Consider the following 16041-nt stretch of genomic DNA (forward strand, 5'->3'; position numbering starts at 1 on the left):
AATACATGAAAATGACGATAGTTGTGTGAGGTTGAACGTATTCATATTACTAAACAACATATTCTCTTAGTTATTCTTATAGAATAACACTGTTCACACGTCCGCACAATAATTGTGTATCCACATTATAACCTATATATATATATATATATATATATATATATATATATATATATATATATATATATATATATATATATGGTCACACACTTAATTTATTAATTAAATTAAATGTTATTTGGAGAATCATGTTTCATTCAAATTTTCTATTAAACAATATATTAATTGAATCTCCGATATAAAAGTAAAAATCTGGAATTGTTTAATTAAATATTAAAAATATTTAGTTTCTATAAAAAATTGTGAAATAGAAGATTTAGGGTTTTATGGGGATTGTAGGCCTATACACCCATGTGGTTGCATGTGCTGTGTCTTTCCCTCTTAACCCCACCACCTTCCCTCTCTTTTTCTCTTTCGAGAAAAAAACAAATAAATAAAGCCTTCAACTCTAATTCTCATTCATCTCTCTCTCTCTCTCTCTCTCTCTCTCTCTCTCTCTCTCTCTCTCTCTCTCTCTCTCTCTCTCTCTCTCTCTCTCTCTCTCTCTCTCTCTCTCCTACATATTGTCTCTGCAACAACCGCTTTTTTCTCCTATAGACCTTGACCTCCAATGGATGTTTAACAATAGAAGATATTGAAGATATCAGTACCACTTTATTCATTCAACCTTAGGAAGGTACACATACATTGCAAAGTTTATGACTCTTTTCATGTGGTCTTGTATGATGTTTTGCATGAACATGTCGATCCACATTCTCTATGGAGCTCTATAGGTCAAGATCTTTAAGTTCATCCTTGAATGCATGTTTTCACTTCAGGCTTTTAGCATATATACTCGACGAATATATAGTAAAACTCGAAAGTTTTTGTATGATACACAGTTGAATCGAATCTGCAAGGCTTTCGAAAATGTTGAATTGGTCATTGTTTTTGCAGTTTTTGTATTGTTGAAGGTGTTTAGTTGATTTGTTTAATTTATTTTCTTGAGTTTTTTGTTGCATGTGAGGAAAGAATTTCAAAAGATGATTGTTTCTGCATGACTATAATGAAATTATAATTCGATTCCAATATTTTTCATCAAGAACGCATTTTGATCATTTATTTAATTAACTTTTAACTTGTTGATTGTTGTAGGGAATTATAGTAATGCATACCTCTAGCAAGCTTAAGAGGGAATTCATCAAGAAATGGTTTAAGGGTCTTCAGATATGTTGTTCTTCAAAGAAAATGGATGTTTTGGAGAGAAAGAAGAAGATAAAGTTTTGTGCAGATATTGCTATGGCTTCTGCCAAAAATGCCACAACTTCTTGGAGCAATGCAGTAATTTCTGATGCTATGAAATACGAAGAAAACTCTATTCTCATGGATAATTTATTAAGCCACAAGTCAAGGTTCATCCCACAAAAGACTGCAGCTGTTTGCAAAATGATCGCTCTCCATAAGAGGTTTCGAAGCAAGAAGATCTTGAAAAAGTGTTGTAGTGTTGCTCAAAGAGCAAAAAAGACGTTTCCTCCTACATCCAATTTAGCTACTTATATTGCAAAAAGATTGGTAAAAAAGAGAACCCAAGTTCTTAAAAGACTTGTACCTGGTGGAGAAGCCATGGATGAATTCTCCCTCATCAAAGAAGCATTAGACTACATCCTTTCCCTTAGGGTACAAGTTGATGTCATGAGAAATCTCGTGAATGCAACCGAGGTTTTGAATGAAAGTAATTCACCCATAGTCGATTAATACATAGCTTTATTTTTCTTTTGTATCTCAAAAACAACAGGATCGAGAAACTTAACTAAGGCTCGATTTCTTGAACCAAAATCATGTACAGGATCAAAAACTGCGACTTTGGTTGATGATTTTTGAGAAAATGTAGTTCTTTACTTTCATTGATCATCTCCGGTTAAAGTTTAAAAAAGTTATTTACATGTTAGTTCTAAATTAAGGACTGGGAGCTTGTTTTTCTTGCTAGCATCAAGAATAAGTATACATTTTCTTGATTTAGCTAAGGACTTTTGTAAGTTGATTTCATTCTATTCTCAGGTTGTTAATTTGTCTTTGAGTTGTTTGAAAATATTGAATGTGAAGTACAAAATTGAGACAGGTGTTGGCTTTTTACATGATGCAAGTGTCTTGAATAATGTCAAGAGGAGTAATGGTTGATTTAATATATGCATAAGGTAATGCTCGTGAGCCATGAATGGCCACTAATTAATACCCCCCCCCCCCCCCCCTTTATATGTGTGATGCGTAGATCTTTAATATTGACACAGATCTACCAGTGAAACTGTTAGCGTCATATTAACAACGAAAATTATTTACTGGCTAATACAATGGTGGCTAATTTCTGTCTATAATCTGAACCATCTTTAAAACCAAATGTTAAACAATTAAAAAGTTACGGGTTACTAACCGAAAAAAGGAAAGAAAATTCCTTAAACTAACTATTATGACACAGTCAATTGTTTTAAAAATATTAGTCAACAATATCAAACCACCAAAGGCCTTCTACCCTAGTAGTATTCGGTATTGTCTTCCCTTCTTGAGGTCGAAGGTTCAAATCTCACTGTGGACATATGTGAAATAACTTAAGAGTAGTTTAGTATATATGTATTTGCAACAATATCAACAATTGAAATGTCAAACTATGAGTAAAACTACTCTAGGGTGTTTTTTGTTTTTCCAAAGAATGAAGTCTGCGGATCACTTCTGCAACCATCTGCAGCAGAAGAGGTGGATCAAACGTCTATAGCCTATAATAAAAAAATGTGTGTGTTTTTTTAACATCTACATGCTGCTGTAATAAACTAAAATTCAAATAGACTGATTTTATAAATCAAAAATAGTTCTTAACATTCGAAATTTTTATAATTCTAGTTTTTAAACATTGAAAGAATACTAAAAAAAATAAAAAAACAAAAATATAAAATTTCTAAAAAGATCTACAAAAGTATAAAAGAAGATATCTATCTTTTTTCTAAAAAAAAAAAAACTAATTTTAAAGAACATAAAAAAAATTATAAAAATATTAAGAAAATATTACAAACAATGTCTAGAAAATCCATAAAAGAATCACACATGTTAAAAAAGATGCAACCGAAAATGAAAATATTATTAAAAAATGGTAAAAAAAAATCAAGTTATAAAAAGTTATGTAAATATAAAAAGAAATTGTATCAAATCTGTAAATCAAAGTTTAAAAAAAATATCAAGTTATACTAAATTTCTAAAAAATAATTTGTAAAAAAATGAAAGTTGAAGAAGTTTGAACAGACAAGTCAAATCTTGCACCGTATAGAAGTTTTGTAGTCTGAAGTCTTCCAAAAAGCAAATTGTTGAGAGAGGGCAAGTGTTGCGCGTACGCTGCACCGCGCAACAAAAAACGATCTGAGTAGGTTTTTCTAAACAAACAAACAAACTCTTAAACATCATGAATTTGAAAATTAGTTGCAATATAAATGCATCATGTTTAAGAGTACATTTACTTACCATTTGACATTTCAATCGTGGACTTTGTTGAACGAAATTGGAAAGCTATTGCTATCCTAATAGCAGGCCAGACGCAAGAACTGATATTAGGTGTGGCATAATTTTTTTTTTCTGGAAAAAGGTCGACCTAGTTGTACAATTTTTTTTACATAGTTACACAATAGGTAAAAAGAAACTTCGAATTCTTTTCATTACGTACAGAAAAAACAGACATTGTCCGTGTCACTCTTGGCACCCACTAAGAACCACCCCTACCTATAGATATCAAGAAATCTTGAGGGAAAATGACTTAGGAGGGTAACTACCTCTTATCCGTGTTCACATATTGGCAACTTCTTCTTTTTTGTACATAATAAAGCAACTAACTTGTTTTAACTGTTTAAATTACACAAATATTACCGGCTAAAACAGGTAACTCAAAGGGTAAACGACTTAGGAGGGTAACTACCTATTATCTGTGTTCACATATTGCCAACTTTTTATTTTTTGTACATAAGAAAACAAGTAACTTGTTTTAATTGTGTAACATCCCAAAAATCATGATCAAAAATTTTGTTTTTAATTTAATACTAAAACCATAATTGTCAAACCATTAATTTAATACTCCGGCATTGGGCCTCGCCCGGCATCGAGCCCCGCTCGGTATACAGATCTGTCTCTCTTAGGTCCCGCCTTGTCTCCGGGCCCCGCTCGCTAAACACATACAATCATATAACATGCTAACACATAAATAAACACTCTACTGTATCTCTGTCCTAAGAAACATACTCTCCTAATAATGAGATACAGAACATCGTTCGTACTCGGCTAGTGATGAGATACAGGACCTCGCCCACACTCACCTCTCTACCCGGCACATACACGTATCACATGGACAACAAGTATAATCTAACATGTAAACATTCCTCGGGCACCCGCCTGACATCAGACCTTGGTCTGGAATAACATATTAGCATACAATGCCTAGGGCTAACCCCCGGGTCTTCCTACTCATAGACTACATGGGCTGGCATTGTGGCCTTAGACCCATTCACACAGTGAGGAGACTCACCTTGCACTGCTAAAGACTTGGCTGGAACTAGCTGAGTACGGACAAAGTTTCATATCTCATTATTAGCAGAGTATGTTTCTTAGGACAGGGATACAGTAAAATATATTTCTTTATATGTTAGCATGTTATATGATTGTATGTGTTTAGCGGGCGGGGCCCGGAGACAGGCGGGGCCTAAGAGAGATAGATCTGTATACTGAGCGGGGCTCGATGTCAGGCGGAGACTTATGTCGGGCGAGGCCCAATGCCGAGTATTAAATTAATGGTTTGACAATTATGGTTTTAGTATTAAATTAAAAACGAAATTTTTGGTCATGATTTTTGGAATGTTACACAGTTAAAACAAGTTAGTTGCTTTCGTATGTACAAAAAATAAGAAGTTGCCAATATGTGAACACGGATAAGAGGTAGTTACACTCCGAAGTCATTTTCCCTTTGAGTTACCTGTTTTAGCCGGTAATATTGATGTAATTTAAACAGTTAAAACAAGTTAGTTGCTTTATTATGTACAAAAAAGAAGAAGTTGTCAATATGTGAACACGGATAAAAGGTAGTTACCCTCCTAAATCATTTTCCCAAATCTTGAACAATGTTGTCACCAAAAATGTTAAAAGGGTAGGTCAAATAACTCTTAAAAACTATCCATTCCAAGATTACTTGCAATCAGGTCAGACGGCCCATTTTTTCAAGTGGCCCAAAAACTTCATGGGTTATATAATATTGATATATAATGTCTATTTTTAAGTAAAAATAAGATAAATTATAGGAAACGGGATATAACCAAATTCAAAGGCCTAAATTTCACACATTACTAGAATCCAAAATAAGCAACATCATATATATATATATATATATATATATATATATATATATATATATATATATATATATATATATATATATATATATCGTTGTTCAAAAAGAATTAGATAGGTAGGTGCATCAAAAAATGGTGAATATCAAATCGACAAATTATAAACCAACGAAGTATGAAGAAATCAAGCAATTATAGAATGCATTAGTTGATTAGATCATATCAGCTCTTAAGTCTTAACGGTTAGAATCGCATTGCATATATAATCTTATTAACTATGTTTTCATTGTATCTTCGGTAAATAAAAAGATTTCAAAGTTTAAGTTATTAAAAAATTAGATAACCTCAGCAATGTGAGAAGAAATGTTGAATGATTTCCCTACTATTTGCTTAGATAAAGATATGTTATACAAGATTGATCTTAATATTATTATTAATGATTTTTTTATCTAAATAATATACAAAAAGTATCTTTCTTTTAATTAATAGATTTTTATAAATTGGTTCTAAAAAAACTAGAAAACCCATCTTTCTTTAAGTTAATAAAATTTTATAATTTTTTTGGTTATAATTATGCCTTTGAAAGGTCTTTTTATTTCCTCTCGCCACAGCCCAAAAATATGTTAGGACCACCCATCTTTGCAATTTAAATGTATCACATTCAAGACTTGTTTTACCTACCCTTGACACTTCGGTTGACACTTTCTTGAATGCAATTGTTAGCGATTGATGCCAATTACAATTACAAACACAAAAAAGATGAAAAGCATAAAATAATCGTAAACATCTTCTTATTTGATTGTTATCATCTTGGACTTTTGTCATGCATGTAGCAAGGCATGTAATAAGAGTGTTGTCTCAAGATCAAATTGGAATGATCTCCAAGAATGCTTACATTCGACTTGCCATTATTGTAAAAGATCACAATGGAACAAACAAACATAAATGTCACGATGTTATACATAATTCGAGATAAATCGAAGAGGTTTCAATGCTTTATTAGGCTTTTTGTGATCTGCATTGCTTGATTTTTAGTTGATTAGTCAAAAAATTTAGGCCCTATTTCAACAAACATCGACAATCATTTAGGCTATGCATAGGATTTTTTTAGTAGAAATAATGAATTTCTTATGGTTTAGAAAACTAATACTTAGAGAATAAAAAAAAAAGACAAAAGAGGTGATATCAGACCATCTTAACATCCTAGTTCTATGGTATTATCTATAAAAATAAAAAATAAATAAATAACTATTCTGTTTATTTAAACAAATAACTCATTTATCAACTCTACCAATAAAAATCCTTCAAAAACACGATGTCAATTTGATTTCTAGAATCCTATCAAAATAATTTGAGAAAAATTCTAGAAGTTAAGAAAAGTAGTTGTATGCTTACGTGGAGAAAATAAAATATCGAGTTACATCCAATAAAAATTATCCAATTATCCTTATGGTTTAGGGTAATTTACGCGTTTGATCTCTAGTTTATTTTTTAACTCGGAAGGTCTTTACTGTTTGTTTCTGTTACACGTTTGGTCCCTATCTTACCTAAAAAAACTATTTTAGCCTTGATTTTTTAAAATATTTAAATAAACACACCTCAACCCCCCTCACCTTCACCTTACCTTACATATCGCACCATTTTTTCCTATTTAAATAATAGTCTTTTTAGGTAGGACAGAGGCCAATCGCGTAACAAAAACAAACAGTAGGGACCAAGCGCATAACAAAAACAAACAGTAAGGACTTTTCAAGTTAAAAAATAAATTAGTGACCAAACACATATATTATCCCAAACCATAGGGACCATTAATGTAATTTACTCAAATTATTAACATAGATGATATCATATGGCTTCCATTTATCATTTTGTTTTAACTAAAGACAAGTATTCTAAGATTATCATCAATAATTAAAAAGCTCATTCACGTCTTTTATACATAAGATCAAGAATACATAACAAAATTTTAACAAAACATAAAGGCTAATTAATAGTAATACTTAACAAATTAGGCTTCGTGTAACGAGATTAAAATAAATATAAAATGTCACTGGTCTAAAAGAGCATACACAACAACTGACGCTTGAAGATCTCGATCCACCTTAAAATGAGCATGAAAGAATCTTTTTATCTAAAAATCACAACACAAATTTCGTTTAAATAATTAAATAAATAAAAAAAAGGAAGTGTTATAACTTATAAGTAATTTAATTAATATAAGTATATAACAACTATACCTCTTTGAAAGAATGTGAGAAAAGGAAGTCTTTAATATATTTCTCTTCTGTATCAAATAACACAATATGACTTGGTGGGGCCCAGTTTTTTACATATTCTGATACGAAACCAATTGGATCCATTACAAACCGGTCTGACTCATCTTGGATTCCCTTAATTTCGCTGATAAGAAATTACGAAAATACCCTGGTAATTAGTTACATTACGAAAAATAGTGTCGATGTGTATGTAATTATGTATACCTTGGAGAACAATCCAAGAAACGCATAGGAATATTGTGATGTAAAGTTGAATAGAAGGGAGTAGAATGACATGGCATTAAGAATAAAATGCTTTTCACGTTTCTTTGATTAGCTTCTTTTGCTAGATAATTCATGACATCTTCAGTTCCTCTCTGGATATTAATTTTTAGCGTAAGTTTAGTGGAAGGGCAATTTGGGGATTTTAAAGAAGGAGATGTACCTGATGAACCATAGTCATGTAAAGAGCCATGGGGATATTTGTTACGAGTAAGAAAAAAAGTGCTGGTTTTATCTTCCAGAAGCTTTTATTTTTGTTGCTTTTTTTATTGGATGAATGTTGTTGGCTTAATTTTGCTAATGAATAACCAGAGAATAATAAAGCTAGTGGAAGCACAGGTAGGACAAACCTGTTAGTTGTGGTTTTAGAAGATGAGTTAAAAAAAAAAAAAAAATGTTAGTAATAAACTTTTCTAATTTGTTTTTATTATAAACAAAATATTTAAAATGAAACAACTCTGAGTGTTTGGTTTGCAGAATGTCTTGGGAAGAATTGGAATAAAAGGGTATTTTAGTCATTTAAACAAATAAGGGAGCATATTTGAAACTGAATTTATCTGCAATCAAAAAAAAAATATGAAAGAAATGTTTTCTTGAAGGGAAAATACATACTATAATGATAATAGTAACACATAAAAGGGTATTTTAGTCATTTACACAAATAAGGGAGGATTCAAAGTTTGAAACTGAATTCCAATTCCTAAGGAGTCTAGCAAACCAAATGCCCCCTAAACTTTATAAAAAATAGGAAATTTGGATATGCGTACCTGAATTCTTTGTGCCCTAAAACACTATAAAGGGCTAAAACCCACAAAATGAGTCCAGAAAGCTTCCAGTTTTTAGACTGAATGATGCCAAGCACCATAAAGGGTAAAAAGGTAAATATCATGACTGTAAATCCCTGGGTGAAATACCAGTGCCATGGGTGAGTTCCATAATAGTCACCTCCAGATGAAAGAAAATTAAACTTTAAAAAGTTTAAAGGCACTAAAACCCATGAACCATACATCAATCTATCCAATATGAAAGTCAATCCAAGCACAACATACCTGATTTTTTTTAAAAAAAAATTAAAAAATAAAAATAAAAAAAGTCAGAAACATAACAATTTAAGCAAATCTATGCATGTTAATCTTAGGGCTAAATGCAAGAAATAGCAACAATCATTACAGCAACATACTTGTAAGTTGACAGAAATTATACCTAAAATGCCCAAAATACCCTTATACTACAAGTGATTCCCTCATTATGCTATAAAGTTTTGCTTAAGTGAATGGATAATAAAATGGAAAGAAGGATACAACAATATACAAATATATGAAAGTAAGTTGCTAATTAATGTATTTAGTATTAAACAAATGAATGAAAATAAAGTTTTATTTCTTGTATTTAAGACTTACCCAATTGGCACAACTTGAAGAAAAATGAATTTGAGCTTATTGTGGGACCCAAAAAACTCGGTAATTCCAACATAAACCCAAATGATAGCACTTGTGGGGCGAATGGCACAGGCTAAAGCAGCTGCAAGCAAAGCCCAGGTTCTAGAACCTGGGGGCATTTTGGTCAAATTGGTCCTCAAACTGGGCCAGTAGTAGAGACTAACAACTGTAAGAACAGTCTCCAAACTATTTGATAATGTTCGTGTGATACAGTAAAACATAAACCAGTTTGTTAACTGTGCAAAAAGCTGAAATAAAGTTAAGCAAAATATACAAGAAGAAGGGCATTTTCGTCTTTTGCATAGACAATGGACACCATGGCTAGAAAATTAACCTAAATGTAAAAAGTATGTGAAATAAAAGGATACAGCCCAATGGGCAATATGGACACAATACAGAAATTTCAATGGTAAGGAGAAGGGCATTTTCGTCTTTTGCATAAACAATGGACACCAAGGCTTGAAAGTTAACCTAAATATAAAGAGGATGTGACACAAAATGATACCGCCCATTGGGAAACATGGACACATACAGAAATTTCAATGGTTAGGAGAAGGGCATTTTTGTCTTTTGCATAGACAATGGATACCAAGGCTTGAAATTTAACCTAAATATAAAGAGCATGTGACACAAAAGGATACAGCCCAATGGGCAACATGGACACAATACACAAATTTCAATGGTAAGGAGAAGGGCATTTTCGTCTTTTGCATAAACAATGGACACAAAGGCTTGAAAATTAACCTAAATGTAAAAAGAATGTGAAACAAAAGGATACAGCCCAATGGGCAATATGGACACAATACAGAAATTTCAATGGTAAGGAGAAGGGCATTTTCGTCTTTTGCATAGACAATGAACACCAAGGCTTGAAATTTAACCTAAATATAAAAAACATGTGAAATAAAAGGATACAGCCCATTGGGCAACATGGCCACCATACAGGACATGAGAGAGTTTGAACAAGTAGAGATCACCAAAGGCAGACAACAAAGATTGAAATAGTCTTGGAGCTTTTATCTATGAAAAGGGTAGAAAAGTAAATTAATCTTTTTTACATAAGATGAACACGTATGAATCACAATAAAGAAAAGTATTTTACCATGAACAATGGAGTATCAAGATGTAAAAGTGAAAGAACTTTATATAGAACTGCAAATATCATTGGATGCAAATAGCTTCGTATCCCTTTTGTCCACTCCCATGTTAAATGTCCATATCTGTCAATTAATAAATAAAGTTGAATATTTATATTTTATACAAAAAAAAACATATATAAACTCAAATGAAAGAAATAGATAATACCCAAATGTAATTCTATGTGCAACTTCGAGAGCTTGCCAGTGTTCATCTGGGTTGAAATATGTTTGCACAAATAAAGAATTTGTGATTCTGAAAATTAAACAAATTAAAAAGATTTTCTTGGATGATGGAAATTGATTTCTATCTTCTTGAAAAGATTTGGGATTTGATGCTTCATCTCCATGTGAAAATTCAGCAGCTTTTGTTCGTTTTCTCATTATTGAATTGATGACACTAAAGTGTTATACCTACATGAAGGAAGAAAGGCATAACAAAACTTCAAGTATAAACCCATCAAAATAAATTTGTGTTATAACCATAAATTTATTTGAATCTAAACGAACAATGGCTTTTTATAACCCAACCATCAATTATAATCAGAAAACAACTCAGAAATCAGACTGTGTAGAAACTCAGAAATAAGAAAACAACTCAGAAATCGGAAACAGATAACATTGAAGCCTAACCTCAGCTTGTTATAACCCACACATGATATAATTCAGAAATCTAACCTAATCATGTAAATTTCGAGCACCTGATATATTCGATGTAAATTTCGACAGTAGCTCACAAATGCAGACAAGAAACTTCAAAATTGTAACTTAATCAAGTGCGAATCTAGTAGAATGAAGATGAAATTTCAAAAATATATATTTAATAAACCTAAAAAAAGGCATAAATTGAAGATTGAAGCATTATAATCGAAGCTGAGATTGAGTTGAAAATCAAACCAGAGATGAAATCACCGGCTGGAGGCGTGGCCGGAGGAGAAGTCGCCGCCTAATGTTGTCGCTGGAGGTGGAGCGGCCAGCTGGAACTGTGGCCGGAGATGGAGTTGATGGGGGTGATTTCGTATTTCTTCCCGTTGTGGTGGTGTGTTCGTTCAGTAAACATGAGAGTAGGGCACGTTTTTTTTATTTTTTATTTTTTATTTTTCTCTTTTACTAAACACCTAAATCACCTTATTGGGAAAATGACTTATAATGTTTAAAAAATGTTCAAAAAATACTATCCAAATTTTAAGTGTTAAAAAATACCATCCAATTATAGGTTATGCATAAAAAACACCAACCAAGTTTATCTTTTGTTCAAATTGTACCTAATGGTAACCGGCAGATGTAGGTTACCAATTTGATTTTACCTGTTAAACAAAATTAAAAGAAAAAAGAAAATGATATGGAGTATACATCGATTAAGTGAAGCATACGTGGTATTTTGGCTCATTACTCGTCAATGGCCGAAAGAGAGGGAAAGAGGGGGAAGTCGATTCCTCTTGGGTTTCATCGATCAACAATCCTTCAACAAAATCTGAAGTTGATTCCTTTAGGGTTCATCTTCATGTAAGTTATACTCTCATCTTGAAGTTGATTCTTACATATAAAACTTTGATGGTATTTTTTGAACGTTTTTGAAACATTGTTACCCTTATAAGTCATTTTCCCCACCTTATTTGGTAAATATTGTTAAAACCATATCATCACCTAAATATTTTTTTTTTCAAAAACATCATTTTCAAAAACTTTAGGATGGTATCGTTAGTTCTTGGTTCTTATTATTTATTTATTTATTTATTTTCAAGAAAAAATCTAATATTTTTGTTGGATTGATATATGGGAGCCGATATTTTCATGTTATTCGTCCGCAATATATATATATATATATATATATATATATATATATATATATATGAGTAAAGTGAATATACCTAACAACCTTATATAAGCTTAGGTACCTAACCACATCATACAACGTAATTTTCTATCATATTTGCATTGTAATCACCCAAAGTTCTTAAAATTCAACATCATAACTTGATTGCTTCCAAAATCTTTGGATTTTCATCATTATCTTCCTTCAAATGATGTCTTCCTATCGGAGACCCCCTGGTGGGCTTCATATACTACTGTTACAAATCAAATGGTGTAGGAGGAATATAATGGTGAATGTTTGAAAATCTTGGAAGTAAATTAAGTTAAGGGTTGAAGTTTAAGAACCTTAGACGATTGCAATGGAAATATAATGCAAAACAATGTAGTATAATGTGGTTAGGTACCTAAGCTTATATAAGGTTGTTAGGTATATTCACTTTACCCTATATATATATATATATATATATATATATATATATATATATATATATATTTGTGGGCGGATAACATTAAAAAATTGGCTGATATATGTTTTTTTTAAATATATCAATAACTTTTTTGTTAAATTTGTTATAATAATTGGTATACTAAATTGATATAATATATTCATTATTTTGAAACTATATGATAATATATACATCTATTATACCTGCATAATCTCAATCGTTTGAATGACTTTTATCCGCGAGTTATACATGAATATAATTAAATATAATATATGACTTAATGTTATTTATTGTTGTTGTTATTGTTAATTAATTTTTCAAAATTTATTTGCTTAACGTTTTAATTTCTATCATTATAATTATTTAAAACATCAAACATTATTTTTTTGATTTTAAAGGTAACAATATAATCATTTATATAGAGTTGTTTTTGACTATTATTATTGTAAGTTATTTTAAGCTCCTTATTTGAAAACTTTTAATGATTATAAAAATATATGTAGGAAATATTTTAGTTAAATAGAGATTACAATTTAGTTTTTGTATTTATCACTACAATTTTATCATTTTTAAGTATTTACAAAATATTCTTTGGTTTTTTAAGTGGAACTGAAATTTATATTTAAGATGACAATGTAATGTTATAGTTAAATTAATAATTTAAGTATTTTGTTCAAACTATTCAAAAGTTGTAGCTTTAAACTGGTAATGGTTTTTAAACAACAACATATTAAATTAATAAATTAAGTATAATATGTTAAAAGTTAAAGACATAACTTTATAAGTAGAAGTAAAAGATATTATTTTAAAATTGAAATTTAGTATATTTATTATTACACTTTAGGTTTGATATTTATTTAACGTTATTAACCAACTTATAATCATTATTAGAAAGACACTACAATTAATCACTTTTAACTATTTACAAAATATTCTTTTGGTTGTTTAAGTTAAACTAAAATTTATATATAAGTTGACCCACTAATGTTATATTCAAATTAATAATTTACATATTTTATACAAATTGTTCCAAAATTTTATCTTTAAAATGATAATGGTTTACAACCAATAATATATTAAAACTAATAAATTAAGTATAATATATTAAAAGTTAAAAAGACATAACTTTATAAGTAGAAGTAAAAATATTATTTTAATATTAAAATTTAGTTTATATATGATTACACTTTAGATTGTTAAAAGTAATTCAATTATTTTTATGTAGTATGCACGTTTTACTTAGGCCCTTGAATAAATCAAAGTGACCAGTGAGTGGTCCTAGTCTTTAGGAAGTAGTTAAGTTTATTTCCTTTTTTCCAGTAGCTTTTAGATTAAAAGTAGAGGAAAATGTACGTTGAATGTATCCCCACTTAATTTGTTTTGTTCAGTGAATAAAGAACACTTCTGCCTCAATTTATCCAGTGTGCTATTACTTCTTCTCTGTGACTCTCTGTTCATTGTGCAGCTTTTGCTAAAGTGTTTATTCCAGTTTTACCCTCCCCTGTATTCTGTCAAGTTTTGTCCCTTGTGCAGTCTTCCTTTTGCCGTGTTTTATTTCCTATCTTGGTAATAAAAGTCTTTATTACCCCTGCAAAATACCAACATCTGGTATCAGAGCGAATCCCGGTGCATGCCCAAGTACCAATCTCGTGAAGAGATGGCAGGAAACAATGGGAATGACGACAAAGATGGTCAAATTACTCTCCACTATCTAATGTTATCAAGAACCAACTATGGAGCATGGGCAATCAAGATGCAGGTCTTCATGCAAGCTCATGGTGTGTGGGATGCAGTAGAGCCCATAAATTCAAACACAGTTGTTGATGCAAAGAAAGACAAAATAACATTAGCAGTTATTTATCAAGGGATACCTAAAGATCTCTTGATGTCGTTGGCTGAAAATAAAACAGCCAAAGAGACATGGGAGGCTCTGAAGACAAGATTTGTAGGGGCTGACAGAGTAAAAATAGCAAGAATACAAACTCTAAAGGCTGAGTTTGAGTCACTCACCATGAAAGAGTCGGAAGGAGTGGATGAATTTGCGGTGAAAGTAGAGAACATTGTGAGTTCAATGCGCACTCTGGGTGATACGGTAGATGAAACCTATGTGGTGAAGAAGCTGCTTAAGGATGTATCAACCAAATTCCTGCAATTAGCCTCAACCCTGGAACAATTTGGAAATCTAGATGAAATGAAAGTAGAAGAAGTAATTGGGAGATTAAAAGCACATGAAGAAAGAATGAAGGGCCATACCGAAAGTGATAATCGAAAACTTCTCTTGACACACCAAGAGTGGTCAGAGAGAAATAAGAAGAAAGGAGATAGTGACTCCAAATCCAAATCTCATAGAGGAGGTTTTGGAGGCTCACGGGGACGAGGCAGAGGCAGGGGTAGACACGGTGGAGGACTTGGTCGTGGCAGAAGTGGATCAAATCACCGCAAGGAAGGAAGTCATGGGGCCTCCGGAAGTCAAGACAAAAGCACAGTGCAGTGCTATAACTGCCAGGAATATGGCCATTATGCAGGTGAGTGTAAAAACCCAAGAAAGGAAATAAGCCATGAGAATAATTTGATAAAAGAAGATTCTGAACCAGCACTTCTGTTGATGTTCTGGAAAGTAAAGAAGAAATTGGTGAGGTGTTCCTGAATGAGGAGAAAGTCCATCCAAAATTGAAGGCAAAAGGTGGAGATACAAACCAGTCAAGGCAATGGTATCTCGACACAGGGGCGAGCAATCACATGAGTGGTAATGAGAAGAAGTTCCAAAACCTGAACAAAGAAATACAGAGTTATGTCAAATTTGGGAATGAATCCAGAGTTAGAATTGAAGGAAAGGGGTCAATAGATTTCCAATGCAAAAATGGTGAAATAAGAAGATTAGAAGAAGTGTGCTACATACCAGATTTATGCAGCAACATTATCAGTCTAGGTCAGTTATCAGAAGGAGGAGATGAGATTAAGATAAAAGAACCATTCCTTTGGGTTTATGACAGCACTGGAAGGCTGCTAATGAAGGTACACAATTCACAAAATCGTCTTTATAAAATTTAACTTGAAGAAGTCAATTCAAGATACTTAGTTGCTGAAATTATAGACCCAACATGGCTATGGCACACAAGGCTAGGGCATGTAAACTTTACCTCATTCAAATTAATGGCTGATAAAGGTTTGGTTGAGGGAATTCCCAATATGATGATTCCATCTAAACCATGTGAAGGATGTCTCATGGGGAAGCAAACGAGGCATCCATTCCCTTCATG

General features: G+C 31.7%; 2 protein-coding genes and 1 pseudogene across 4 annotated transcripts; 2 read left to right on the forward strand and 1 right to left on the reverse strand.

Moving 5' to 3' along the window:
• The first annotated feature begins 579 nt into the window (after positions 1-579).
• On the forward strand, positions 580-2003 carry LOC145063490 (transcription factor IBH1-like 1 pseudogene; annotated as a pseudogene). Its single transcript, XR_013687974.1, has 2 exons — positions 580-736; positions 1195-2003. The product of XR_013687974.1 is annotated as a transcription factor IBH1-like 1 pseudogene (transcript).
• Positions 2004-7316: 5313 nt separating this feature from the next.
• On the reverse strand, positions 7317-11582 carry LOC145061752 (Alg9-like mannosyltransferase family). Of its 2 annotated transcripts, XM_079009304.1 has the most exons (10): positions 11418-11582; positions 10690-10934; positions 10487-10604; positions 10300-10404; positions 9346-9632; positions 8713-8994; positions 8109-8295; positions 7889-8040; positions 7646-7808; positions 7317-7539 (listed from the first exon to the last, which is right to left on the reverse strand). In XM_079009304.1, exons 2-10 carry the CDS (start codon positions 10902-10904, stop codon positions 7456-7458), a joined length of 1593 nt encoding a protein of 530 aa, XP_078865430.1. In that variant the 5' UTR covers positions 10905-10934; positions 11418-11582; the 3' UTR covers positions 7317-7455. The 2 variants fall into 2 exon arrangements, with proteins under 2 accessions (XP_078865430.1, XP_078865431.1); XM_079009305.1 differs by lacking the exons at positions 10300-10404; positions 10487-10604; positions 10690-10934; positions 11418-11582 and adding an exon at positions 9753-10272.
• Positions 11583-14438: 2856 nt separating this feature from the next.
• Positions 14439-15832, forward strand: LOC145064107 (uncharacterized). Its single transcript, XM_079011620.1, has 2 exons — positions 14439-15306; positions 15405-15832. Exons 1-2 carry the CDS (start codon positions 14439-14441, stop codon positions 15830-15832), a joined length of 1296 nt encoding a protein of 431 aa, XP_078867746.1.
• The last annotated feature ends 209 nt before the right edge of the window (positions 15833-16041 follow it).

The sequence above is a fragment of the Lactuca serriola genome, chromosome 7, assembly GCF_051521515.1.
Source record: "Lactuca serriola cultivar US96UC23 chromosome 7, Lser_US96UC23_V15, whole genome shotgun sequence".
In the NCBI taxonomy this organism is placed as follows: Eukaryota; Viridiplantae; Streptophyta; class Magnoliopsida; order Asterales; family Asteraceae; genus Lactuca; species Lactuca serriola.